Below are 27,720 nucleotides of genomic sequence, written 5' to 3'. Positions count from 1 at the left end.
TGTAGTTTTAGATGGAGTTGAATAATTATTTGATGTGCATTTGAATGGATGCATACTGTAACATAACTGACAAAAATTACAGATGTATTTTTTTGGTTTGAATAAAGTACACCTGCTTGTTAGGCACACCTTCAAAGCAGTTTGTGTTACAGTTTCTTGACTTGTACAGATGCTGGTTTGGGCCCCAAGGCAGCTTTACACCTCAATACATTTGAAAATCTCTCCTCACCATGCATAGCATCTCACTTGTGATTCACTGTCACCTTTCAGTACCTACCAGTGGCAAATATAGCATATTTCCACTTACTTCTTCCTCATGTGTAGCACTGTGAGTGTATGTGACTTTTCAGCGCCCGTCATGAATCACTGAAGTTCCAAAAGCTTGTGAGAAGACATCTTAACCAAGAAGCATTTTGCAGAAGCCGATGGTGTGCTACCCAGTCCCTATCAAGCTGATTGATGAAAGGCTAATCATAAAACGCCCACCAAAGCTCCGGTTCATTGTCTCACAGACCTACTTGGGCTGGTGGGTCTCCCCATGTTCATGAATTTAAAGGTGTCTGCATGTCATTGACTTGCTGATGGACTGCTCTGCTGCGTGACAGACGTCAGGGAAACTCTGAAAGCAAACCTCCATTCTCAAAAGGATGAGTGGGGGTTTAAAGAGTGGGAGGAGCAGAGGAAGGGTGATGCATCCAGTAGTCTGGGATCACTGTGGCTGACTGACGTTCTTGATTCATCATCCAACAGCCTCATGGGCAGCATGGAGATATATATAAGCTGGGGCACACCTGCCAACAATAAAGACTCAAGACGTCCACCAACTGACCTCAGCCTGTTACCAAAGTTCAGGGTAAGTATTTACCATTTGGGGTTTGCATTTTGCATGTCTAACGCAAAATGCAAATATTTTTACTTTGCTTTTAATAACTACAGTTGTGCTAATTGCGGCTAATTATACTATTTCAACCTGCACATAATCCCAAAGGATCTCTGATTTATAACCATCACAAAGTTTCTATCATCATTAAGAATTATGAAATTCAAGTTTTCAGATTACAGTTTCAGTGATTAGTCCCGAGGTTTAAAAGACTTAATCCTACTTGAAACGGTCTTTCGTTAAGTTTTACTATTGGGCGCAAAAAAGGCACAACAGTTTTATCAAGCTCTGTCTTTTCTTGGTTTTGCGAATAGCTCCTGTTTTCAGTGTCTTCTCAAAAGTGATAAGTTACTTATAACTGCGTCCTGTCTTTAGTGCCTTGAGCGACACCGCAGCATGCTGCCCGTGAGAGCGGCTGATGTCCGGCACTGCGTCCTGACGAGCCGCTGGCTGCCCGCAGCTCTGGCGCTTCTCCTCCTTCTCTCCTCCAGCTTCAGCCGCGCTCACAGCACCACAGTGGAGCACGACTTCCACATTGTTCATAATGTAGACAACAGAAGTAAGACCCGTTTTCTTTAAATCATTCCGATTTGACTTTCCCGATAAGGATCAGATGGGATTTACGCGCTCAAAAAGAAAAAAAGAAGAAAAAAAAGAAAGAAAGCTAAATAGGCTATTACACTTTATTAAATCAACCACAATTTAATAAAGTGTGTGTCTGAGTGTATGGAATTCAATAGATCTAATGTAGGGGAGAGCGGGGTAAGTTGTCACACTTTTCACACTGACTAACTTTTACTGAGCACCATACATCACAACGTAATAAATGTTTCACCAAATGAAAGAAGGAAGTCTCGGGCACATATGATGTATTCATTACATTTTCATATCTTATCTCATTACGGAGTTGTAGACTGTTGAATGGAGAATGTGCACTTGTGACAATTTGCCCCATCGGCAGGTAAGTTGTCACACTAGATTATCTTAAAATATGAACACAAATACTTAATTGTGATTATTGATTTTAATTGTTAAATTCAAACCAAAACTGGAAATTTGAACAATTATGCCAAGAGAATTTGGAAAAAAAACAATTATTTCAATTCAATACACATTTTAATCAAAACATTAAGTAGAAAGAAAACTTTAGTTTGAACTTTAAACTCAAATGTTCTCTGGCTTGCACATAAATCCATCATCCATGAATGGAATGCTGCAAATAACTTGCTTTACCTAACATGTTTATCCTCTGAACAAAACAGATGCCCTATTTCTGATTAATCAGACTCAACTTCAGAGTCACAATTCTGGCACACATAAATTGCCTGGCCTGAGGTGCAAGCATCATGGGCCCATTTGTTGCATTTTACGCATTTTACCCAGGTCTCTTTTGGACGACTGTTTGAAAATGGCTCCACACAGACAAGGCAGAAGCACTCTTCATCATCTGCTGATGACTCTTGAATTATTTTTCTTCTTTTAGCTGCGTTGTTCTTCATAGGTCCAGATGTTTTCCCCCCTTGCGTCCCTCTCTTTTGAAACAGCTTTTTGCTAGATTCAGCCTTATTCTTTTCTTTTTCTAGTTGCTGCTTCACTGGTGTGTCGGTTAGAATTGCTGATTTGCGTCGTTTTCTTCCTTTGCCGGATGGTTTTCGGCGGCCAGCTTTTGGATATGGCTGGATGTCCTCTGGAGTTGGTAGTCCACTGTCAGTAATTGCCAGCACTGCAATTACTGACAGTGGACTACCAAGTTATTACAAATACAAATGAATTACAATATCACAATTTTTTGGAGCATTTATTTGTACTGGGGCAAGTTGTCACATGTGACGACTTGCCCCAAAGTTAATGAGACAACTTGCCCCAAACTGACATTTATGCTAATTTTGGCTAAATGTCAGGGTTAGCTCAACATAGCACATCAGCTGAAGTATCAAAAGACACGTTAATGTCTCCTCTATTTTGTGTAAAATAATAACTTGTAACATCTATACCTAACAAAGTTGTACTGAAGAAAATTTAAAGTGATTTATTTTTCCTTTTAGGTCAAAAAAATAAAAAAGATGTGCTCACCTCAGATTAGAGCAGTCTTGACCACATGTGAACAGGAGGTTGACTATAGAAGAAGAAGTCACACAAAGTGGCTATTTCATTTTTGAGATAGAGCCTCTAGTGTTGGAGTTATGAACAGTGTGACAACTTACCCCGCTCTCCCCTAATTATTTCTTAATAATCCTATTATATCCATTGAAATCTTTATTTCCAGTTATTAAGTTTAAAGATATGCTGTCTGTCAGTGTAACCAGGAGACTTTCTGTTATTAGACTTTAAACTGATTTGGTTAATTACACACTGTTTAATTCAGAGTGAGGAAATGCTAACCGGGTTTCACCTTCCACCAGCCATCAAATGTAAATTCAGTATGTGGTTGTGTCATTATTGGAGTACTAATACTGGCTCCCCACGCTGGATATTTTGTTACTGAATTAAATGTTTTGATAGAAACGCATTTGTTAATTTATTAATACTGTTGATCGGCCTTCTGTGTTGTTGCACACTAAACGTTCTGAACAGATGTGAGCATTCATGCGTTTCAGGAGTTGTTTAAAGACTGAAAACATATTTGGCAGTTAATTTGAAAGGCTTTCAGACTTTACATGGTAATATATCAGAATACCATTGTTTTAGGTCTGAAGGATAGCCACTAAAAGACAATTTTTTAAAAAAAGGGAGGGGGAAAAGGCAAAATCATGCCGTTTTGTGGCTGTAATAGTAGTATTTGTCCTCACAGTCCGTCCACTAACAGAATATTTAACCACCACTTTCCTAAATATTAATTCTGTTTTCAAACATAGCTGTTAACATCTTGTATGGATCCCTTGCTTTATGTGGCACTGATAAACTTGTCTCTGCTTGGTTTCCAGGTCCAGAGATAGATCCATTCTGGTATGTGGGGCGTGGGGTGAGACCCATTGGGCGCTTTGGGAAGAGGCACAGCAGTCTGGAGGCTCTGGGCAGCGATGGGATGCCCGTCGTCAGGACGTTGGAGCTGCTGCTCAGCAGCCTGAGAAACAAGGAGAACCTTGGAAAAGTGCTCGACGGGGAGGACGGTGATTGGCTACCGTGATGTGCTCTCCTCCCCACATCCAAAAACTCCGTTTTATTTTTCGTTTGTCATTTTTTAAAAATCGACACTATATACACGTCTTCATAATTATATTTCTCTTGTGTCTGTTATGAGCCTCACCCATGTCTGTACATAAAAATGCACTCTACATTGATTAATAAATCAGGATGTCATGATTATATCTGTTGACAACCTTGCTTGTAACTTTCGTGAGTGTGAAGGCAAACATTTTCTTTGAAAAAACAAGCAAACAAAACACAATTTTAAGTTTGCGAATTTTATTTATTTCATAATACATTTTTTTCTCAGAGTACTGTGGCACATAGAGAATCTGCATTTTTTTTCTTTTTTTGCTTGTTAATAATTTCCCCAACATATCGTATGGATTGCAACAAACAATTGCACATAAAAGTGAATGTCCCGCCTGTGGAGCTGTGCACAGTGAACCTCTTCATAGTCGTTCACACTGGATTTAAACAGGAACAAAAGCAACATTTGTTTTTAGCTCTGGGAGAATCTCATCACTTCTCAGTATCCGCGACACTGTTCCAACAACCAACGAGATGTCCTGTGCAAATCCAGCCTCACAAGTCATGACAATTATACACAGTCTCTTGCACAACACTGAACGATTTGTCAACTATGATTGGGCAATAAACACATTATCATATCATATCCATGTTTTTCACACATATAGTATATTAACAAATTCTGCAATGAGATATTGTTACTTTTTTTAATTATTTTTTTCACATTAGAAAAATACAGGACACTGATGATTGGACCCTTGTGGCTGTGCTTCTTAGAGAGACATTTTTCATCAGTTTGATAAAGCCAGAAACATGCTCTTTTTTACATCAACACCTCTGGAGAACAAGATTGACAAAAAATACAAGATCAATGTGCAAACCCAAGATGCGAAAGGCTGGGGATGAAAAGGTCACTAATAGAAGGGGCAGAGCATTCATACAGAAGATCATCACACCTTTCAAACACTATCAGAGAATCCAAACATGCTCTTATTAAGCTGGAGCCAAAGCAAGAACTCTGATAACTGTATGCATGGCTAACTTAAAATCTCCCAAAACTGAAAGGCAGTATTCTCGTGTTTAAGGAGTACAAGTGTGCCTCTCATCACCTGTGTTTTCAAAGCATTTACCATCGTCATTACTGGCAGAACATCGAATGGTAAATGCAAGCTTACACTGAAAGCAATTTGAGTCATCACACATAAGAGAGTCTGGTAGGACTGACTGAGGTGGGTTCCTTTGAGGAGAGAATAAAGCCTTTAATTTGCAATAGTACTTATTTCAGTGGTATTGCATAAAAACGTTCAGTACAAAAATAAATTGCTCGTAACAAAATCATGGTTTCATGGCATTTGTTATATAGCCCGTCAGACTTTCTTATGTAAAAATCTTTACAAGAATCTTTGAATGCAACACAAAAGATCAGACGTGACCCCGGTAAAGGGAAAACATGAAAATACTCTTTTCTTTCTCCTTAAATAAAAGGCCACAACGTTTAAAAGTAAACAAAGAAAGTGACAGGGAGGAGGAAGAATGGCTTTGCGTTGGAGAAACTACATATGTCACGGAGGAGGATTTTCAGACCCAACTTGAATGTCAGATGGATGCCATCTTCATCTGCTTTATCCAAGGCCGGGTCGCGGGGGCAGCAGCCTAAGCAGAGAGGCCCAGACCTCCCTCGCCCCAGCCACCTCCACCAGCTTATCCAGGTGTTCCCCCGGATAAGCTGGATGGATGCTCCATGCAAACTATTTTTTTAATTTTGATCTATTTAAATGTTGTAACCCACAATTTCCAATATGTGAATGTATCTACAAATCAGCTTTTTCTTTCCTAAATAAATTTACACACTCCTCACCAGTGAAATGTCAGCATGGCAAATGGATGCTTAGCTTAGCTGAGAGACTAAAAAAGGAGGAAGCGGTGAGCTTGGTTCTGTCCAGCTCCCTTCGGTTTCGGATTATCATTAGCTGCCCATTTCTCAATTTGACCTCTCCTTTTTTCTTGATACAAGTTTGACAGTTTGCCTTGACAGTGGCTGGACTAAGTTACTTAGGTCACAGCAAGAAATTAAATGATTATATTTCCAACATGTTGACCTGGTCTTTTAACTAGCTTAATTTCTTCTCAGCTACAGTTTCTCAATGTGCTATTCCTTTATAGTCATCAAGCACATGGTGCAACGGACAAAACCTCCCCCAAACAAAACCAAAACACTGGTGACGTGATACTTTGAACATCTAAACAGCTCTTTTTTCCAACTCTTTTCTGGTCTGCTTGTGATTTGTATAAATCAGTAAAATATTGAAGGTTACAATCATCCCCATTTGGTGATTACCATCTGATAGCTATATGCGGGTGGATATTGACAATCATCAAAAAAACAAAACAGTTTGAATAAATCCCCCGTAACATTTCTTGGTTCATGGTGACAAAGACGATGCAGTATAAAACATGGCTCAGCCTCTTTTCAGGACACTGAATCACACAAATTTTCTTATGATTTTCCACAGCTTCATTGCACATTAATTCACAACACTCTTGCAAACAGATAGAAAACTGAGTTTTTCTTTATCTGTACATATATATTCTTTTAAGTCGGTTTATGAGGAGTGTTTGCAGATCTTAAGGCAGAGAAACCGACTGTTAAATAACATATTTCTGTGTGTGTGTGTGTGAGTCTATGTGTGTGCAGTAAGGAGGAAAAACAGCATGAAATAGATCTTGTTAAAAGAGAAAGATCCAGCGATGTCTTCTTTGATCTCTTTAACTGATGGGTACTGAGCTTGTGTGAGGAATGAGTGCTGAGTTGGGTTACACAGGGCAGGTGGTGGCCCCTGCTTGGCCTGGAGCTAGAGGCAGATGCTGGGTCAAGGCACTGGATGTGAAGAGCCCCTGTCCCTGGGGCTTGAAAATAGCCCTGAGGGACTCATTGTGCTGTTGACTGTCACTATGGCCGAAATACTTTAACCTGCTGCTCTGGCTCCAACTTCTCTGAAATGAGAATAAATGCCACATTTTTATTTTAAGAAAAGCACGTGTGTCTTGATTCATGCTCAATCATCCAGGTAAGGAAATCCCCAAAAAGTTGATTCTGTTCATCTGGATATATCGTTTTCCCGATGGTGCTACATCCAGATGAACAGAATCAACTTTTTGGGAAAAATCACATATATGTGTATTTATGTCCTTTGTCCTGTCTCCATCCTTCACCCCCAACCTATCATGACAGACGGCCATGATAGGTTGAGGTAGCCTGAGCCTAGATCTGAAAAAGTGAGATAGTGAGTACAAGCAGAGGAAATGGGCATCCTCCTTAGGGTGTCTTGGTTCTCCTTTAGGTAAGATTAGGTGCGGAGCGCAGTCATTGAGGCGGTACTCACTGTACAGCTGCTACACCTCCACATCAAAAGGAACCAACTGAGGTGGTTCAGGAATCTGACTAGGATGTCTCCTCGGCACTTTCTACATGAGGTGTTTTGGGCATGTCTTGGAGGCCCTGGGCAGGACATGCTGGAGAAATTACATCTAGCATCTGGTTTCGGAATGTCACAGTGTTTTCCCATGAAACTCTCAACTACTGTTGTTTTAAGCAATAAATCATGTTTCTGGAAACTACCAGATAAAATGAAGGTTTCATAAAACAACGTGTATACTCCTTTCACAGAGCTCTGCAAACTGGCTCTAACCTGAATAGGAGTGGGGTCTCCAGTACACATTAGAGTAATTAGACAATTCAGTGTCCTAAACTGGCAGATTTATGACATGGTAGTGGTAAAAGACAGATTTTGATAGTTCGTGATGGGGGTAGTACACACAGTTGCAAAGGCTTCATCACAACCTTGGTTTAAACAAGTCATTTATATTTATTCCATAATGTTGTATTGGATCAAAAAGTGCTTTTCCTCACGATCATTTCAAAGCAACAAGAAGGTTTGGTGGTGTATAGCTAAATGTCAGTATATTTTCACTACAAATGTGGAGCACGTTGTATGGACTGATAGAAGGAACACACTAAGGTGGAATTACTGAATCAATGTCTTGGTCACTGAGTTTGACCCATTGTCCTTTCTGCTGTCTCTCTTTGGAGCTTTGCTAAAAAGCCACCCTGAATCAAAGTCATTGTGTAGATGACGGTGAAGAAAAAAAGAGAGACAAAAAAGAAAATAAAGAAAGCTGCAGCAGAAAGAGGCTTTTCACGAATATGAAAAGGAACAGACTTACAGTTGGTTGATAAAACAGCCTTATCCCCCTGGACTGTGTGTGTGTTTCCATTTGGCTGCTTTACATCTAATGGAGCTTTTCAGTTACTTAGTCTCTTTTTAGCAAATGTATTCACTTTTACATCCATTCAATGGCCTCTCTCTTCTTTTAGGACAAAGCATAAAATGTGAGATGGCCGAATAAAAATGTCCCTCCCCTCTGTCTCAGTTCCCATCTCTAGGTGTCTCGGTTTCACACGCGTACATAAGCATACACGTTCACACTTTGTATATACAAGGCTGTACCCTGCATATGTCCGCAGTTTAGTTCAGTTTAAAAAAAAATAAAAAATGCATAAACACATTTTTCTTTGTCTCAACATAATAGATTTCTCCTAAGTGAGCAAAATTGGCACGTTTGGTACCTTTTAGTGGAGGCGCTGGAAGCTTCCTCCTCTGATGGCGTGATGAGTCCAGGGTTTGAGGCTGTAATGAGAATATTACCATCGCTCATCTATTATAGTTCATTAAAATCAACAAACCAACCATATCTGACCATTTCTTTATTCCAATAACCATTCATTACTATATAAGCACAGACAAGTTCATCAGTTACACCAATACTCTTTAAAGACATTACATATGGCCTGAAAGTACAAAACAAATTGCAAAAGATTAAGCGTGCAGGAAGGCCAGTGAGTACCTTAGACTTTGGCTTGAGCTTGGAGAAGCGATTGCAGACAGTCACGTTCAGCCCAGCCGTTTTCAGAGCTGATATTCTTGCCTCAATGTTTGATATCTTAAAGCAAAAAGATGATTTTTTTCAAGAGAATTTAAGGAGGATGTCTCAGGTAATAGTTCTTCTTATCTTTGTTCAGGGTTTAGTAAGACTATAACATATGATTAGCAGTATAAAGATGTGTGCAAACAGTCATCGATCCTCTGAAGTACCTGCAGTTCAGACTGCTGGACTTGAGCAGCCGCGGTAGCCACTTGATCTTCCAGGAAGGCCAGCTCTTGGTCTGTTGTCCCACTGCTAATACTGCGGGCGCAGTGCTCTAGGTCTCCCAGTGCTCCCTCGAGGCCATACACTGCACCAGCAGCAAGATAAACCTGCACAGAAAAGAGCAAAACATTTAGTTCCCATAAGCACCACTGATTCAGGAGGCAAAACTACTGGGTGGAGGTGCTCTCTAGCTTACATTCTCCTCCATTTTGGTAAGCCTCTGGTCCAACCTGCGGGTCTCAGAGCTGCTGGATATGGGAGAAGCACTCATAGACTCAGAAGGGGTGTAGCTCTCGCCTCCCGCCTCACCAATCAGGTCCTCAGTAGCATTCAAAACCTTTAGCACCTCCGTGGTGATGCTGCAGAGCGAAGCCGCTGAGCACTTCTGCTCCAGTCAAAGAACAAATAGAATAAACAGACCGTTTGAATTCAAGTGAGATTAAAATGAATTCAAGTGAAATGTCCAGAAACACTGGAGTCAGAGAGAAAACCTTATTACTCACACTGTTAAAGAGACTTAATGTGTGAGAAAAGCAGAAAATGTCAAGCAAGTACATCTAATCTGTAAACATCACCTTAAGGGCAAGGGCTTAATGTAGTGTAATACACGTGAAATGATAATGAAAAATATATTTCATTTCGAGAGCAAGGGGATGTGACAAAAGGCAATTATGCAACTATTCAATTTTGGAACATTATGCAATCATTAGCGCTGTAAAAACATCCCCATTTCAAAAATGAATGTGAGCCAATAAAGATAATGCGGCATCATGTTTTAATCAGCTGCATTAGCCCCCTTTGGTTTTCACACTGTAAAGCCTTAAAAATAATAATACGTGAATAAAAAAGAACATTTTGCAGGTGACAAGTGCACATATATTTGTCACTCTGGTCGCCTAATTAATGTTTTGTGAGGACCCACATCTACACATGCTTGACCTGGATAAGCAGTCAGAGGGTGCAGAACAGGGATGTGAGAAATGGGGTAATGAGGTCTCAAGACAAAGCCAGAGAAGTGAGTCATCTTCAGTTGTTGTTGTTTTTTTTCTTAGGCTTTGAATTGGAAAATGATGGCACTGTGGACACATCATCTCTGGTCACTGAGCTTCAGGAAAGCAATTGCAGTTTGGATGTGAAGCTGAGGATTGGATCATTACTCAAAATAATCTAACATCTGCCAGTAGAGGAGATAAGATTGTCGATTGATGCCTCGGCTAATCAGGAAATGGAAATGACTTAAGTCAGCTGTGGAGATCTCTCATTTCAGCCAAACCCAAGCAGCCTGCCTCCAAATTCATGTCAAATAATGTGACAAATAATGATTCAAAAGTAAAGACGGTGAGTGAAGAAAGTTGCCGTTTCATCCTCTTGAGCTCATGTAAACACTGAGCAAGAATAAGAAATAGCAGTAAAGAGAGAAAGATGTTATTCCATAATGAATGAATAATTTGCTGAAGCTTTGATCAGTGGGATCGGAAGCACATCGATCCCTCTCGGGCACAGTGTGACAGTCCGAAAAGCCGGATTTTAGCCGGAGAAGGTAAGTGATGAAAAAGAGACGAGATGCTGGTTATCTTTTTTTCCTTTTTAAATCACTATCGATCGATCTTAAAAAAGAATGAGACGCAGAGATGGACACAGTGAGGTATCGATTTGGGTTGGTCAAAGGAGGAGTGGAGATGTGCTGATCCACTTCAAAGAAGTAGGCCATCACCCGTCTGATCAAACAGTCATCACAGACACTGATATCTCACTCCTATCAATGAGGAAAGTTGATCCTAGTACATAAAAAACAAAGAAACTAGTTTGATGCCTTTTGAATATAGGAATATGTCACACACAGGGAAGATAAATAAATAAGGAAGTCAGATTGGCGTACAGGAATAAAAAGTTGTTGTTCAACTTTTTTTCCTGTATCGTTCCCTCTGTGCATACACCGGGCCCAATTACCTTCTCCACCCTGAGGGCTAATCTCTAAAGCCTCAAAGCCTCAAATGACACCACCTGTGTCCACAGCAGTGGTTCTAGTGGGGATGAGCTCATAAGGGCATGAAAAGTAATGAACACAGGTGGTTGATATTTTGTGAATCTGGGATTATTTATTCAATATTCTTTGCTTTATGTCTATTTCTGTACACCATCCAGACCCTTACCTGCTGAAGATCACGTACGCTGAAAATGCTGTGAATTAGTACGACGGCAGTGAGCTACTCGGTTTTCATTCGGATTCATTTAATAAAGGCAAAACACTAGATATCACTTCAAAAAGGCGCAAATATCACGGCTATGGTCACACGTTTTCCTCTATTCACATCGCACTGAGGCGTCCTGGCGGATTTGTAAAGGGAGCTGTGAAAGCCATCAGAAATAGATCACACCAGTACATGTGTCATACAAGCTGGAAGAGGCAAGCATTACTCATAGAAGCCCTTAGAATGAGTCTGCTTAATGATCAGCATCGACCCTCATGCCTCAGATGTATTGTCCAAGTGTGTACGTGTGTCCCATCTATCTGACTTTGTGTAGTTATTGATTTCTCAGTGCTGAGTTGATTATAAATGCAAAAAAAAAAAAAAAAGCAACTTTAAATATGAGCTGGAACAATACTTTTGACATAACAGATTGTAGTTTTGACATCTAGTTATTTAAAGTTTATTTTACCTGCCCAATATATGTCAAAAGTCATACATTAAACAATAAAGATTTCTGATAATACGCATACTTTTGTAGTGCACAAGAAATCAAAGTAATTTACAGTCTTAAACAGAAAAGTGAAGAAACGAATAACCTTCAGAAAGCCTGGAAACCTACTGCTCAACACACAGTCTCGCCCCTTGGAAGCAAAATGAAGGGATATGAGGGGTTTGCACAGCACTGTATGGACTGATAAAGAGTCCAAAAAATTTGACCATTTTAATCATATGTATGCAATCATAATGCAATTTACTACAGTGCATGTAAATAAGATATTAAGGTCATAAATGAAATGGGATGGCTGCAGGTTTGTGTATCCTTGTGCATGACTTCCAACTACATCCTCTTTCTAGCCCTTATATCTCACCTGCTGTAAGACAGAGGAGAGCAACTGAAGCCTCTGAAGTTGCTCCAAGTCATTCTGTCCCACCTGACACATATGCACATACAGAAAGCACACACACGTTTACCAGGAACACACAGACCAGACAAAAAACTCAAAAACAACACAGCAAACCAGAGAAAACATGGGATGAGGGACAGATAATGACAGCACTGATTGTCAGGTAAATAACACAGGAGGTTGTGATAGGAAATAGATTTTGAAGGCACAAAAAAAAGAATTTAAAAGCTTACAAACAGGCAACAAACAGACTGCAATGCAAGTACATGCAGAAGATGCTCTGCAGATGAAAATCAAATCTTGTGTACATCTCCCCACCTGGTTGTTTGACAGCGCCCCCTCGTGGGAAGAAGGGGTAACAGCAGGCGAACTTGCACTGGATCCGCTCCTCGCTCCCCCTTTCGGTCCCGCTTCCTTCTCCGCATCTCGTTTATGTTGTCTCTTACTCTGCCTGTTGGGTTCTCTTTTGTCTCCTCTCTTTTGTTCCTGGTCTTCCACTTTCATATCTAAACTCTCGCATGCCTTCTCAAACCTCCTCTCCCGACTTCTGCCGTCTTCTCTCACCGAGGGACTCTTTATTAGCTTCTCGCTTCTTTTAATCTCTTGTCCGTTCACTTGTTCTACTGCTTCGCTTGCTCTCTCTCTTGATTTGTCACTCACTCGCTGCCTCTCTCGCTCTCTTTCCTTTGGCTTCAATTTCTCTCTCTGTCTGTCACTTTCTTTATCCGTCTGCCTGTCTGCAGGCCAGTTTGTGCACTCTTCCTCAGATGAGCTGCTGACTTTGCTGTTGGCACTGATGACCAGCTGACCAAGTCTAGACTGCAGCTCCCCTTCTAGAGGATCTCTGGTTGTGGATCCAGGCCCTGAGCTACTGGATGAGAGCTCTCGCCCCAGGGTCAAGGAGGGGGGCTGAGAAGGGCTGGGGACCGGTGAATTTGGCGCCAGTGTGTCCAGGTCCTCTGGCTCAGTTGTCATAGCATCTAATTTGAAGGCGTCTGGTGCAGCTGTGGCCACTGGTATAGTGTCAGATTTTGGCTGTTCCTCACTTAATCCCCTCTTCAGCAGGGCGTGGAGTAGAATACCACTGTTTTCCTTAAAGGTCGACATGTAAAATCAAAAGATAATTGTAAAAAATCGAGCAGGTAACCTATATTTGCAGATTTTAAAGACTAAAGCCTAACCCTAAAGAGAAAAGCAGCCTGAACTAGAGACCTTCATTTGGTTCCTTCTAATGGTGAAACAATGCTTTACAACCAAGCCGAACAGCCCCAATAAATAGATGCACAGATGGATTTTAAAGTGAGTTCCTCTTAACAACCAATAAGGAATCACTAAATTTTACCTGCGCTAAGGGGTAGACGGACTGTGGATGGCTCTGGCCTCCAGTCCTGTTTTGCTCTGATGATGACTCCCTCTTACTCTTCCTGCGTCGCCGTGATCTTCTGACGGGATCACTTTGCCTCTCCTCTGCCTCGCTACTGTCTCCCATCACCTGGGAACAGTGACAGGAAGTAAACAGGTACATGTGCCACCGTTACATATCAGATTAAAGCTTTCACATGATAACATGCTTTTCTTTCTAGGACTGTCTTTTGTTATCAGGTTTTAATTGAACGCAACTATTATTTCTGTATCTTTGTCGGCTCATTTGAGGCCTCTGCACCAAGGACTGCAAGTAAAAACTCACGTATCTTTTGTTCTCTATTGTTGTCTCTACTAAGAAAAAGAGCTAACTGGGGGGTGGGTACTTTTCACTTAAGGAACACGGAGTCTCTTTTCAGAGTACAAAAAAGTGTAACAGGGAGCATCCCCAGTTCTACAAAAGCAGTCATGACCTTTTAATCAGCAAATAAAGAGCTGTTGAGTAATTAATTGATATAGGACTTTAAGACTGATAGCAATACCGATATTTGGTAAAGCCAATACTCTGATATATCAGTCAATATTCTTTCTTTCTTCCTTTTAGAATCTCCCTAAAATTTCTCATGTGTGATTCTTCAGTTATGCTCTCTCCTGCTCTGCTGTTGATCAGCAGGTTGTTGTGCTTGTGATGATCTATACATGCATTTCCAACAGGCAAGTTGCAGAGTGCCCTCTGGTGGACAACATCAACACTGATAATATGCTTGAAAGGTGTTTGCAGATATTATAATTATAATATTTGCAGATATTAGTCCACCAACTACTTGGTATGGCTCTAAAATTCTCACTACAAAGGACAATATTTACATCTGACTTTGTAGAACAGGATAATTCAAAGACATCACCTTAGGGTTAAAGTTCACATCCAATGACTCTGATTGGACTGGGTATGGAGAAAAGTTCTGCTGAAGGTGTTGGTGATGCAGCGGCTGGTGATGAGGGTGAAGGTGTGTATCCGGTGGTCCTTTCTTCCTCATCAGATTGTGGGGTGGTTTACGGGGACACGCAGAAAGCACTGACGAGGCCTCGGAGTCTGAGTTGAGAGTCTCTGTGTTGGTGTACTGCCCCGAGGATGGTGAGGTGACCGGGAGATGCTGAGTGTAAATCCACTCGGGGTCGTGCTGGGAGTCCGTGTAGTAAGTCTCATCTGACAGTTTGCGGCGAAACTGCCTCAGCGCTGCACCCCAGCCACCTTCATCATCCTCCTCTGAGTCAGATCCCATCTCGTCGTAAGCGGAGACAACGCCAGACTCCTTTTCCAGCACGCTGAACAACAGGCTCTTCCTCTTGGTGAGCAGGCTGGGCCGAGACAGCTGGGAACTGTGCAGGGCAATCCAGTTGCCGTCTGGACTCTGGAGCACTGAAGAGGCACCTGGATGAAAATCACAAGCAGCAGCAGGAAGTATAGAAGAACGGAGTCAACTGCAGGGATTCAGAGAGTACTAAATAAATTCAATATCCATACTCTCAATAAAATTATATGAGGCTAATATAGAGCAATGCATGGGGTAAATTTCTACAAATAATTTGTATGTCTTTGTATGTATGTGCATCTTTATGACATGTAAAAGTAAATCTATGGCCTTTGTCTAAAAATCTTTAAATCTATTCAGTTATGCATCTACACAAAGTTATATTTAAACTGATAAAAGCGAAATGGAAAGCTGCTCAACCAAAAAGAGTCTGTGAGTGTGACTTTTACTCGAGTTATCCAGGCGATCCATGCTCTTCCAGGTGGGTAAAGATGTGGCCGCCTTTGGCTCCCTTTTCAGAGAAGCGTATTCCTGCAAGCCGTCGTTGCCGCCACCGGCCTCAGCTACCTCCTCCTCTGGACCCTTCTCTGGGGAGTCGTCACTGGTGAGAGAGAACGCTGACCGCAACCGCTGCAAGAACAAACATTGACACACACACAGGTAAATACAGAGAAATATGACACAGATCCAAAGAATGGTACACAACTCTGTTGACAGGTTCTTTCTTTTTTTTTTAGTTTTTTGTTGACAGGAAGTTCAGACAGATTTTTAGCTGAGAAACAGAGATAACTGGCACTTGGCCAGAAAATATAATATCCATATATAGTAATTAAGTAATACACATAAGAGCATTTGGTCCATCTGGACAATTCACTTCCTGTCCAGCAATAAAAAAAACCCTAAAACGTCACTACTATGCCGGCTGTAATTTACCATTCTCACCAGCAGGTGGAGCTATAACACTGAGCAAATATCTACTAAGCAGTTCCTGTGATTCTTTCTGTGCGAAACAAATAAAAGTTATACATTTACATTAGCTCAAGATTTTAATATACTAAATCACTAGTCATTTATTACTTAATTTTTGTGTATTGTGTATTTTTGTGTAATATTTGTGTATCTGTGGAACAACATAATTTACATTCATGAGAGCTTTTTGGTGCATTTTACATTTGACAGCTTTTAGGAATAGTGTCTGATCTGTACTCTGGCGTCAATTCGAAAAATAAGCTAAGCTAAGCTATACTTTATTCTTCTCCCAAATTTGAGAAATTAATTGCAGAATTAAACACACAAAAATTCCTCTTTAAAAAGGGTGGGGTACAACATTAAGGTTTAGTGTTACACCGCGTAAGTACGCATGTGAGTGTAAATCTGCATGCTTTGTCTGTCAGTGAGTGGTTTTGTAGAGAGCTGATAAACACAGCTTATCCCATGGCAGGCAGAGCAGTCGAGGAGGATCCCTGCGTATTTCACAAGACTTTGATCTTCACTGAGTGAAACAGCAGGAAACTGAAGGCAGAGCCCCGGGGAGAGCAGCCTTGATGCTCTGCACACACACAGGACGATGACAAATCTCCAGGAGTCCTTGGTGACTTGTAGTATGAACCCGTGCCAGGTTTGTGTACTATTGATTTGCCTATGTGTTCCTGTGTGAGGACTTGCTGTAGTTGGCATATTGTATTATCTTTTTTCAAAAAAAAGGACCTTTCCCTCAAACCCTCAACAGTAAGTAAACTCTTCCAGAATTCTCCAACACATCATTAAGAAAAATTAGTATTAAAAAAAAAGAGTCTGAGGAAAAAAATACAGCTTATATTAGGAAATCTAATCGTACTACCTAATTTCAAGTGACTGCATTCACAATTAGTCAAAAAAAGAGAACCTGTCATCGGTGGGTCACGTACAGAGCAGTATGTGATCCATGCTACTAAGAAATCACACACTGTAGTGCCTCTTAGAAGTGTCTCATTGGCTATGTCCTTCTTTAATATACCGGTTATGCTTTATCTGTATTTATTCTGCATGTTTGTTTTTGACTTAAATAGAGATGGCTGAATACGGCAGCATGACATGCTCCATATGTCCCAACAGTTTAGACTGACACAGGGACTCACATAGAGAGAGTAGGAGGTTTTGAGCGGGTCTTGTGGTCCTTGTGATGAAGTGTGAGGCTGAGAAGGAGAGGGCAGTTCACTGGGCTGGATCAGAGACTGAGACTGAGGCCAGACAAAGTCAAACTCTGTCTGCATCTCTGAACGCTTCCTTCTCTGGATGATCTGAGGGAAAAGAAAAAGAAAAAAAGGAAGTGAAGAAGGCGATGAGGAGAGAGAACATGACAGAGACTGTGCATACAAGCTATGAGGCGTACACAACAAGCTTTTTAAAAGGATGAACTAGAATAATAAATGCACAATGGAAAGCAGAAATGCGCTCGTACAACAGAATTTTATGTTTAGCCATTAATAATTTTTAAAGCGATGATTTAATTTTCATTTAAATTTTATTGTAACATTATGTGCTGAAATCTTCAAAGTATTTCATTTCCAGTGAACTGATTTCCAACACGTTTGACTTTAAACTCAAAGACAATCAAACAACTGCAGATCCTGGCTCCACTCACTATCTGCATGCAAATTAAATGCCATGTGTAAAATTAAAGCAGTTGTCACTTGAATTTTAAAGTAATTTATGCAGATTTTGACACTCTAAATTATCATTTTCGAAGACCTTCTGCTCTTTTCTTGCTTGAAAATTATTTCCTGTGCCATATTTCACTAAAACGTTATATAAGTGCAATGACTTCTGTTTGAAATTATAGAGTAAAAGCGTAATTATTTGTCAATCCATTTGTAAAGGGTGGAGAGGAAAGGCATAGCCTGAAGTGCTACATTTTTTTTTTATTTTGAAAGATTTTAGCTGCAATTAATGCTTCCACATAAAAGAGACGAATAAACCTGCAGTAAAGTAATACCTACTTTTTGTACAATGGTTGTGGCGAGTTCTTCTATGAGCTCCTCTTTGTGGTCCCGCAGATACCGAGCCTCATTCTGTTTCTCCTACACACACACACACACACACACACACACACACACACACACACACACACACACACACACACACGCAGCATATTCAGTTCAAAGTGAATGTGAATTACCAAGAGAGAGTCTGTGCAAAGGTCTTTGCCAAAAACCATGACTGTATCCCGCTGATACTGAGACCAAGAGGGAGGCAAGAGTAGAGGAGAAGTAAGAAGCCATGACAGTGATATAGGGGATTGAAAATATGGGGATGGAGAGCAGGAAGGCAATACGAAAGCTCTGAAAAGTGGGGGGAAGAAAAGGAGAGGCAGAGGACAAGAGAGGGAGAGGAAGAAGGGGAAGAGAGGGATGTCTTACCAAGCTGTCACTGAACTCCTCTGCCTTAGCAATGGCCTCCTCTATAGCCTCCTCAGCAACACGCAGGGCGACTGTGAGTGTCTCTGCCATACTGTGCCCTGATAACACAACACAGCGCACACAAAAATAAATGCATGCATACAGAGTTCCCTTAACCTTCCCTCCCCTGTGGATGGTGATAGTGATCCACTGCTTCGCTCCAGAATGAACTAGATTACATAGAGAAAAGTAATGGGCCACATACACCTACAGTATCGACTTGAAACCCATGCCACAAAGCTCCCGGTGCACAGCTTTTGTGCTGATGTTAATGCCAATGGAGATTCGGTTCTATGCTGTTATTGAGTAAGCAAAGCGTCAGAGACTTTTATTAAGTCCATCAGCACTCTGCACAGAGAGACACAGACACCGCTTAATTAACTTTACACAAACCACTCTCAAATTCAGTCTTTAAACGGCCAAATTTTTCAAACGTTTGTAAAGGCGCACTGCATGGCTAGTGCTTGATCTTATAAATCAGCGGCAATGGGACTGAAAAGACCTGAATGCAAAGATTTAGAGGAGTGGCCTAATATTTTGGTCCATTTGGCGCATTTAAATGACTATTTCCTGAAATTTCCTACAGACATTCATAGTTTCCTAGAGCCCTAAATTACCTTATTTGAGCTTTTTGCACAAATTTTAGTTTCTAACTATTGCAGCAGTCATGCCATTGAAATTAGACAGGTGCTTTCTATTGTAAGGTAAAGACCCTGCATTAATACAGAGAAAACCCCAGCAATCGGACAACCCTCTACGACTAATTGGTTGGCAACAGTGGGAAGGAAAAACTCCTTTTAACAAGAAGAAACTGGCGCCATCTGCTGTGACCTGTTGGGCACAAGGGAAGGGACTGTGGAAGGGTGCCTTCTGTCCTGAATGTAATTATAATAGCTAATGGTTAAACACAGTGGTGTAGAAACACAGTGAAAAAGAGTGAGTGAAGAAGAAATGCTAAGTGTTTAATGGGAGCAGCCTGAGACCATTGGTGCATAATTAAGGTAGGTTTTCAGGGTCACCTGATCTAGTTCCATCTCCTTTATCAAAAAGGAAGTTTTAAGCTTAATCTTAAACAGTCTGTCTCCCAAATCCAAACTGGGAGCTGGTTCCACAGAAGAGAGTCCTGAAAGCTGTCGACTCTGCCTCCCATTCTACATTTAAATACCCCAGGAGCCACAAGTAAACTAGCAGTCTGAGAATCAAGTGCTCTATTGTGGTGATATGATACTATGAGGTCTAAAAGATAAGATGGGGACTGATTATTCAAAATATTATTCAAAATGCTAGATTTAACAGGGATCCATTGAAGGCAAGGTAATATGGGAGAAATACGCTCTTTCTCCTTCTAGTTCCTATTTAGTGCCTGCTTAGTGCTGATGTTGCTAGGATGCTGAAATTCAAACGATTTTATTTAATGTGTACAACGACCCTCAGTTTGACTCATACTACGATTATTTTACCCTTGCTGTAAATCATCATAAAAGAGCGCAGTTTTGTTGGCATTTCTGACACACCTATAAACACAAATACACACATACACACATTAAGCATATGGTATTTTTTTCTGCATGGGCCTTTTAGAAGTTGACATTATCTAAATGGCAGATCTTGATCACTGCACACAGCAGATAATTACCAGTAAACAAACAAAATTGGGTTTGTTTATTGTCAGCCGCATATCTTGTTAGCATATTTATCCATTTATGAAAGCGTACGTGTAAATATAATAAGCATCCACAAGAAAATCTGCTGTCTGTGGTGAGCACAGGGCGGGAATTTTATTTATGTGCACTTTTGCATGAAAGGAGGTTTATTTGCATTTGCATCCAGGAGATATAGAAAAGCACAAGCATGCTGATTCTACCTGTGGCTGGAATTACTCATCTGCAGTGCCACAAAACGCCGCCCTCCCATCACCGCATCCCTCACCTTCGCTCTGCTTGTAGAAGGCGGAGTCACTGCCGCAGACGCTGCCATCGTTGTCGTTGCTTCCCTCGTGAACGCTGCTTTCTGAAACACAGAGGTCGTGAAACGAAGCCTTCAGATAAAAGCTTTCAAACACAGCCTGTCATAGAACTTCAAATATCCTGCGTGTATCATTCCAGAAAATAGAATCGCCGCATGCTTTTTTTTTTTGTTCTGTCACCACGTTAAAAGTAGGTTACACTGCCAATGTCACCAAGACCTCTTTTTCTACTCTCGTCAACTGGATTTCCAACTGCACTTTTGTCATCTTGTCAATTTGTATTGTTTCGCTTCTTCGACTCGGCGCCATTTCCCAATTGTGATGTTTAAAAGAAAAAGAAAAAGAAATAAACAAAAATAAGATGACAGTTGAAAGAAAATGACAATTCATCTGATAATTCCCTTTGCCTTTCAAACAAATGACATGTTTTTGCTCACCAAGGACATTTTCTCTTAAGCATCACAGTGCAGTGGTGTGTTGTTTTTCCGGTGTGTGTTTTATGTCTAATTCAGGCCAAATCTCTTGTGAGTCTGTGCTATATTTGTGCAGTTATCTTTTTTTGAGCAAATTTCTAAAATCTAGAGTTACAACAAAAGGGACGTTCCTTTAACTCAAGATGGAAATTTGACAGGTCTACTTAAAGAGCTGTGAAACCCCAGAGAAGGAGTAGTAGTTACTATGTGCCCGCCTTCAAAACCAAATATTCCCTTAGTGGCCCATTAACTCCTGTTAGATATCTCCCCTGTGGTTCCCATTTATTGTGGCCTTTCACATCAATCTAGCTGTTAAAAAAATGAAAAGGGAGCACGTGGACATGCAGATTTTAAGAAGACAAACTGTCAGATGACACCAGAGAGCTCTCTGGGTGAATTTCCAACTTAGCCTCTGATATAAGTCCTTCTCAAACATGAATCCTTGCTCTTTTTCCGTCTTTGGTTTTCACTTCAGCTTGTTTCCACTTAGCACTCGGAGCCAAAACAAAAACCAAACTTCTACTCAAAGCCTAGGCTTTGTCCCAACATTTCAGCCCCTGCTGCTAACAAAACCCACAAGCAAGACTAAATTCCATGATTCCCACTCTTGGCCCGTCTCCTATAGCTTCTGCCGTTAATCTAGCCCCGATGCTGCTCCTGTTGGACGGGCTGCTGTCACTGACTAAATACACAGAAGCAGCAGAATGTGCCCGATGGTTTGGTGCAAGTCTGCCACTGATCTCTGCCACAGCTAACTGCAACACTGCCAAGAAAACAGGCAAAACCATTACAGAGCCATCACTCTTTCACACTCCAGTGTTTCTATTGGATGAAAGGTGGATTTCTCCCCTGAATATGTACATTTTGCAAGGAGCAGCAATAAGTCTTATAAAAGGCTTTCAGCCTGGGTTTAATGGGTCCTACGGATGAAAAAAGGAAGCCAAGTAAACAAAAAAAACAAATCCATCAAAATTACAGAAACAGCATTTTCTCCATTCCCCCATGAGAGCAGCAGTAACAGAGCCAGCTGTCAGCCGTGCTGTACTAGTCCAACTCTACAGCAAGATGAACTACTGTTTGTCAAAGCTCTGCAACATTATAGTGCAGAGCCCGAAAGCCTCTAAACTGCTATATTACTCCTTTCTGACCCCCAGAAAAAACAATGTTGAACGTGCCTCTACGCACGGCTTTAAAGTCGCATTGGCCTCACTCTACTTTGAGGAGTTGTCATAGATTTTGCGCTGCCTCGTGCATGTCCACTTGTAAGCCCAGTTCTCCCAGTTGCAGTAAGGTATAACAAGTCCCCAAACTATTACACGCTCCACACCTCCTTTCCTCCTCCAAAGTTGTCTCACCTTGACTCACACGGAGTCCAACAGAGTGGTACTGTTCTCGCTTGGTTAGAGCTGAATTATAGTTTCTGACAGTGTGGAAGGGGACAATAGGTGGGGGAAATTACCTGCAGCTGCTCAGGACAATGTAGACACAGAAAAGACCGCTGTCACAGAAAGTGACACGCCTCACAAGAATCACACAGACACACACCGACTGGTAGGAAAGTGGGTGGAACTGCACGTCGACACAGAGGATGAAAATCTTTCTTAACCTTAATGGAAGCAGCCTGGAGCACGCTGTCGTTTATTCAGCGTATATTCATCACCGACGAGCACTTTACAAATTTAACAAAAAGTGCCTCCGCTCGCGACGAGCTGCAAACACAAAATTGACTTATCGCATAATAAAGTGAATACGGCAAATGTGTTGGCAAACAGTTGCTTATTTAACATTCCCCTCACCGACCGTTGAACAATATATCTGTCTTACTCCATTTGTAATGCTCTACTCTGCTCACCAGCAAAGTTGGGAATGTTTTCAGCAAACGGTGATTGGCTGGGTAGTGAATGCTTGATTTTTAACCTACATTAATTTTTCAAAGCTCATTTCACGGACAGAGTCGCCTGCTGCGGCTTGGAATTAGGTCGAAAACAGCCGTGAAAACAAAACAAAAATTTTTAAATGAAAGGCACAATTAGCTGGACAATTTCTAAATAAAATATATACCTGGATGTCCGTTTTTAATAAAGAACATCATTGCTTCTGATATTTTTGATGCCAAAAATAATTAGATGTTGTGAAATTATTCATATCACTAAGCTTTGCAGCATTTGTATAATGACAGTGACTGCCAAAGAGGGTTTACCACACCATTGTTTTATTTTCCATTCTTCCGCTCATCAATGAGTTACATGTCCAAAGCAGCTTTGTGGCTACTGGGTAATAGGACACAACAGAGTCATTAGTTTGCTCAGAATGACACTGATATCCATCATTACGTTTCCTTAAGGGGACAAATCAACCCCATACTGAAAATCTTTATATTTGAAGGTTGTTTAAATGTTTGGGGAAAGCTGAGATTTAGGCTAAGGTTAGCTTTACTAGTAGTTATTTTTAGGGTTGGAGTAAATCTCCAGGAAATGGATGTAAATCAGTGTGCTGACCTCTGACATAATGAAAAACAACGATGCACATTTGTCACTTAAAATCCTTTTTAAATCCTTGGAGGTGTTTTATTCTCATTTTGTGCTATGAGACACTAAAATATGGGCTACGTCTGAAATCACTGTTTTGTTCACTCATTCACAAATCTCTACATACCTGCATAATAAGTATGAATAAGCAGGTGTGGGCACTGCTGAAAAATGAGTCATGTGGTGTAAGGTATTTCCCCAAGTAACCTTTCCATATGGAAGAAGTGTAAAATTTTTCACCCAATTTAGCTGAACTGGAGAGCACAATACCAAAAAAAAAAAAAGGGATGCAGATTAGAAGTCAGATGCACTATTATCATCATCATCATACTATAATGATCATACAGTATGTCTGTATATTTGTTTTGTATCTTATATCTGTCTTTATGCTTCTGTATTGGTTATTATGTTATCTGACTTTTAGACCGGAAGGTTTTTTTCTTTGAATTTGGTTCCTTACTGTCGTAGTAGAATTCCTTGGTCATGTATTACATCCTCTGTTTGTAGCCTGTCTACATTCTAGTTCATTTTCCTTTTGTGAACCTTTCCTGTCTCCCCATTCGTGTTCCCATGTCTCTCTGGCTGTCAATATCCCTGTTTTGCCAAGTGCGCGTGTCATAGTCTGGTTCTCAGTATGTGTGTTACTTCCTGTTTTATTTTGATAGTCCCTTGTCTTGTGTTTGTGATGTTCAGTCTGTCAGTCAGTTCAGCTTGTTGTCAGTCTGTCAATAAGTTCCTACATCGCCCTATTATAGTTATAAATGAAAATGATAGTTTCTTGTTTTCATGGTCTTTTGCCAGCAACAAAGTTAAGTTCACCTCTTTCTGCTGAGTCCTGCATCCAGGCTGCTACTTTCTGCTAATTCTTTTATACATGTTTGTGAAGGCACACTAAACAGCTAGGGACTGAAATGCAAAGATTAAGAGGTGTGTTCCAATGCTTTTGTCCATATAGTGTATAATGGATAAATACAATACACTACATAGGCTAGTATGTAGTAGTATAACTCCACAGTATGTGTAACCAGTTAACTACACAGGCGCTTCAAATTACAGCTGCACAGACAGAACTAGCAACGTTATTGACTTTTCTAACTGACCAGTTGAGAGCAGTTTACTGTATAATTAATAGCTTTGGTGTGTTTGTGGAAACAGATGTTGACACATGAAGGAGGATACAGAGTCCACACAGAAACACTGTCTGAGAGGCTGCAGTGTGCATCATACATCTTCAGCTCCAAAGGCTGAATTAATACAACCAAATGAGGCAACATTTGCTGAGTGTTGTCAATGGCAGTGTGAGAATAAGCCAGAGGCTCAGAGCAAGAGTCCCATGTGAACAGTGTGAGTTGGTAACCATGCTGATGACGTTTAAATATGCACCACTGTGAACACACTGATTTCTGGATTTCGCCCAAAGAACGTCTATGCCTACAACCTTAACAAGCTGATGGATGTAGCTAGCATATTGCTCAAGAACCTCCTTGTCCTTCTAGAGTGCTTCAATCTTCAACCTCTTTAATGCTCCATATATACGACAGAAGCAGTGTAGAGTCAGATTTTATTAAATTTTAAGGCATTACAATTAGATGAAGAACTTAATCTAGTTCATGAATTGTCTTACAAGAATAAAACCGTGTATGGATATTGAATAATATGGTTTAATAGGCCACTGCGTGCAGCAGAAATCCAAATTCTTTGCTGTGTTGGAATAAAAATATTGAATACAAAAGCAAGAAGAACTGCATGCTCTCATAAACAATTTGGGTTATGTTGATTGAAATAAATAGAGTGTCATAAAACAGACTATGTGGAAAGACAGAGGAAACAAAAGAGAGTCAGGGTGCATGAATAAATGAGCCAATAAAGCTCCACTTAGAGCATTCCTGAAGTGCCAGCAGCAGCGGCAGCAGGAGGAGGAGAGTCTGGGCCGTTTCCTTTCAATTACTATGCAGCATCTGGCAGCACATACAGTCTCATAAACAAAGTCCTCAGAACAATGGCTTAACTGACAGAGTGTCTGTTCACATCATGAAAGCCTAGGTAGTGAAGAAAAGTAACGTTTATTTATCTGTGAGAATTTGGCATTTTACTTATTTCCTTATTTGAGATTATGTCAAAGTCATTTAGATCTATCATGAAATGTAAGACACACGATGTAGGGTGTTTGATGAAATAACTTCATCCAGGTGGGGCTTCTAGCACCGGGAAGCGTGTGGGTTCATGCGTGATGAGAAATTAATTAGTATTGGGGCAAACACAGCCTTTAAAGTTCAAATGATGGCGGCGAGCAGTAAAATGAAGGAGAAAAATGTTTCCACTAATTAACTGCAGCTTTCAATTTTTTTTCCCCACTTCTGAAAAGCAACCAAAGCCACCTGCAGACCGCAATTACTTAAAAGGACTGACTTGATGACTTGAAGCAAGCAGCCGATTGGACTAATCTTTCTAATGCAGGAAACAGGTCACGAACAATGCTGTTTAATGACTCAAGAATGCAGCCCCGAGTCAGCGAAAATGCTCATTTGGGAGAAGAAGAAAACATTAATCCCACACAAAGCAGTGCATGAAAGAAAAAGATAAAAACAGACATTATGGCAGAAAATCTTAAGAGGTTAGACATTAGTGTAGGAGTAGTTGAAAAGAGGAGTGGGATGTAGAAAAACTACTAGAAATAATACAAGGTGGTATTAAATCCAGGGGCTAAAGATCAGACCTTTCAGTGCATCAACACACACACATACTGTATCTAAATGAATGCCAGCAGATACAGTTGACTTGTTGACACCACTAAAAGTCCAAGCCTTGTAGTTGTTTGCTTTAAACGTCAGTAGCTCTAGGCTCCCGGTTAACATTTTGCCCTCATCTTAGCACACATACAGAGCACTGTACTAAGAGTCACCAAGCTTTCAGCTCAAAGAGCCCAGCCAATCAAAAGAAAAGATCCCACAAATGCCAATAAATGATTTCCATGACTGTCTGGTGGAATAGCTTTATCGTAAAAGGTGCAAAAGAAGGTCTCAAATGAGGACAAATCTCCTAAAAATAAAAAAATATACATAAAAATGATCCAGGAGACCCTTGGGTTTTGTTACTACATTTCTCTTCTTCTGCACTATTTTAGCAGAACAGCACGAAGACAGACTCAAGGTCACTGTTCACATTGTCCTGTCAGTGACTCACTAGATAAGCTACATGTAACCTACTGCATAGCAGTTCAGTGCTGAAGGTTGAGACTTTAAATCAGTCAGTGGACAGAAAAGGATCAGACCAGACCTCGTTCAGCAGCATTTAAAAGAAGTTGCCTCATGAGCACATAAAATAAAAGCTGAGCCAATGTAAAGCATTGTATTTGAAAGCAATCTGCTGTTTGCATGGAAACACATTCTGTATTATTGTAGCTGTGCTGAAGCTTTTTATCACCACATGTGAATTGTGTGAATCCAGTTTTGCAATATGCATCACATTCAAAAGAATGAGAAAAAGAAAAGAGACTCAGAAGAGAAAGATTTGCACAAATGTTTGCAGCTACACATCAAACATTTGGAGTTACATCAGGTTTACTCACACGCCTGCTCCTCTCTCCCTCAACTTTCTCACTACTGAGAACTGAAGGTGATACGATGCCGGAGGATTTCTCAAGTCACTGTCACCTTCCTCGATAGGTAAGCCTCCCGAGCAATTGAAGGGATGTGACAGCAAACACAAAAGGCAGGAGAAAAGTAGGACATCAGTAATCCTCCATTTGAAATGAATGAGATTTAAGTGTCAGAAAAAAAATTCACCATTCCTGCTCTTGATCTTTTATAACCAACTCACCGTGCTGCGTTTCATGGCGAATTTTATGATGTTATACCATAAAATGAGACTGGAGAGGCAGGGAGATATCTATAAACATTACATTGTGATGGAGATATTTAATCCAAAGCTAATCTGTCATAAAAAAAATTGCCAATGGCCAATATCCAACATTGGCTACTGCACTTAAACCAGTTTACCACAGTGGAACAGAAATAGATTTTAGAAAGAAGCACAGCTTTTGCAAAAGACATGAACATGGAACAATATTTATTTAAAGTAGGCAGCCACTTTTTTAAGCACACCTGTTCGACTGCTCAACAGCAACTCGACAGGAAGAACCTACTGACACCATCAGATACAAGCGTTTTAATTTCCTAAGCTGCAAAGCAGACAAGTGGCTTACACTAAACTAATTTCGAAGTTTGAATAACTATGTTTGACAAGGTACTAGCAAGATGCCACAATTTAGATGACAGACACCTTTATTATGTATAACCAA

General features: G+C 40.6%; 2 protein-coding genes across 3 annotated transcripts in view; one reads left to right on the top strand and one right to left on the bottom strand.

Moving 5' to 3' along the window:
• Positions 1-754: 754 nt before the first annotated feature.
• On the top strand, positions 755-4,007 carry prlh2 (prolactin releasing hormone 2). Its single transcript, XM_085362456.1, has 3 exons — positions 755-853; positions 1,256-1,439; positions 3,805-4,007. Exons 1-3 carry the CDS (start codon positions 755-757, stop codon positions 4,005-4,007), a joined length of 486 nt encoding a protein of 161 aa, XP_085218582.1.
• Positions 4,008-6,986: 2,979 nt separating this feature from the next.
• The window catches only part of myripb (myosin VIIA and Rab interacting protein b), a 130,312-nt gene continuing 109,578 nt past the window's right edge, over positions 6,987-27,720 (bottom strand). The window contains exons 4-17 of one of the 2 annotated variants that reach the window (XM_085362454.1): positions 20,383-20,463; positions 18,415-18,512; positions 17,995-18,075; positions 17,134-17,295; positions 15,466-15,646; positions 14,609-15,135; positions 13,684-13,833; positions 12,660-13,433; positions 12,306-12,368; positions 9,441-9,632; positions 9,190-9,351; positions 8,942-9,037; positions 8,664-8,724; positions 6,987-7,030 (exon numbers count right to left, since the gene is read on the bottom strand). In XM_085362454.1, coding sequence (XP_085218580.1) covers positions 6,987-7,030; positions 8,664-8,724; positions 8,942-9,037; positions 9,190-9,351; positions 9,441-9,632; positions 12,306-12,368; positions 12,660-13,433; positions 13,684-13,833; positions 14,609-15,135; positions 15,466-15,646; positions 17,134-17,295; positions 17,995-18,075; positions 18,415-18,512; positions 20,383-20,463 — 2,672 coding nt within the window. The remainder of the gene's footprint in view (positions 7,031-8,663; positions 8,725-8,941; positions 9,038-9,189; positions 9,352-9,440; positions 9,633-12,305; positions 12,369-12,659; positions 13,434-13,683; positions 13,834-14,608; positions 15,136-15,465; positions 15,647-17,133; positions 17,296-17,994; positions 18,076-18,414; positions 18,513-20,382; positions 20,464-27,720) is intronic. The other variant, XM_085362455.1, reaches the window with a different exon arrangement.

The sequence above is a fragment of the Diplotaxodon limnothrissa genome, linkage group LG9, assembly GCF_057381915.1.
Source record: "Diplotaxodon limnothrissa isolate DT_005_m linkage group LG9, D_limnothrissa_male_GT1.1, whole genome shotgun sequence".
Lineage (NCBI taxonomy): Eukaryota > Metazoa > Chordata > Actinopteri > Cichliformes > Cichlidae > Diplotaxodon > Diplotaxodon limnothrissa.
Note: the sequence above shows the minus strand (reverse complement) of the source record. Positions and strands in the feature narration are given on the sequence as shown.

Coding starts and splice junctions, on each gene's coding strand:
- prlh2 (XM_085362456.1), top strand. CDS start 755: ATGGGCAGCATGGAGATATATATAAGCTGGGGCACACCTGCCAACAAT. Junction 854..1,255: donor GCCTGTTACCAAAGTTCAGG/GTAAGTATTTAC, acceptor TCCTGTCTTTAG/TGCCTTGAGCGACACCGCAG. Junction 1,440..3,804: donor TCATAATGTAGACAACAGAA/GTAAGACCCGTT, acceptor CTTGGTTTCCAG/GTCCAGAGATAGATCCATTC.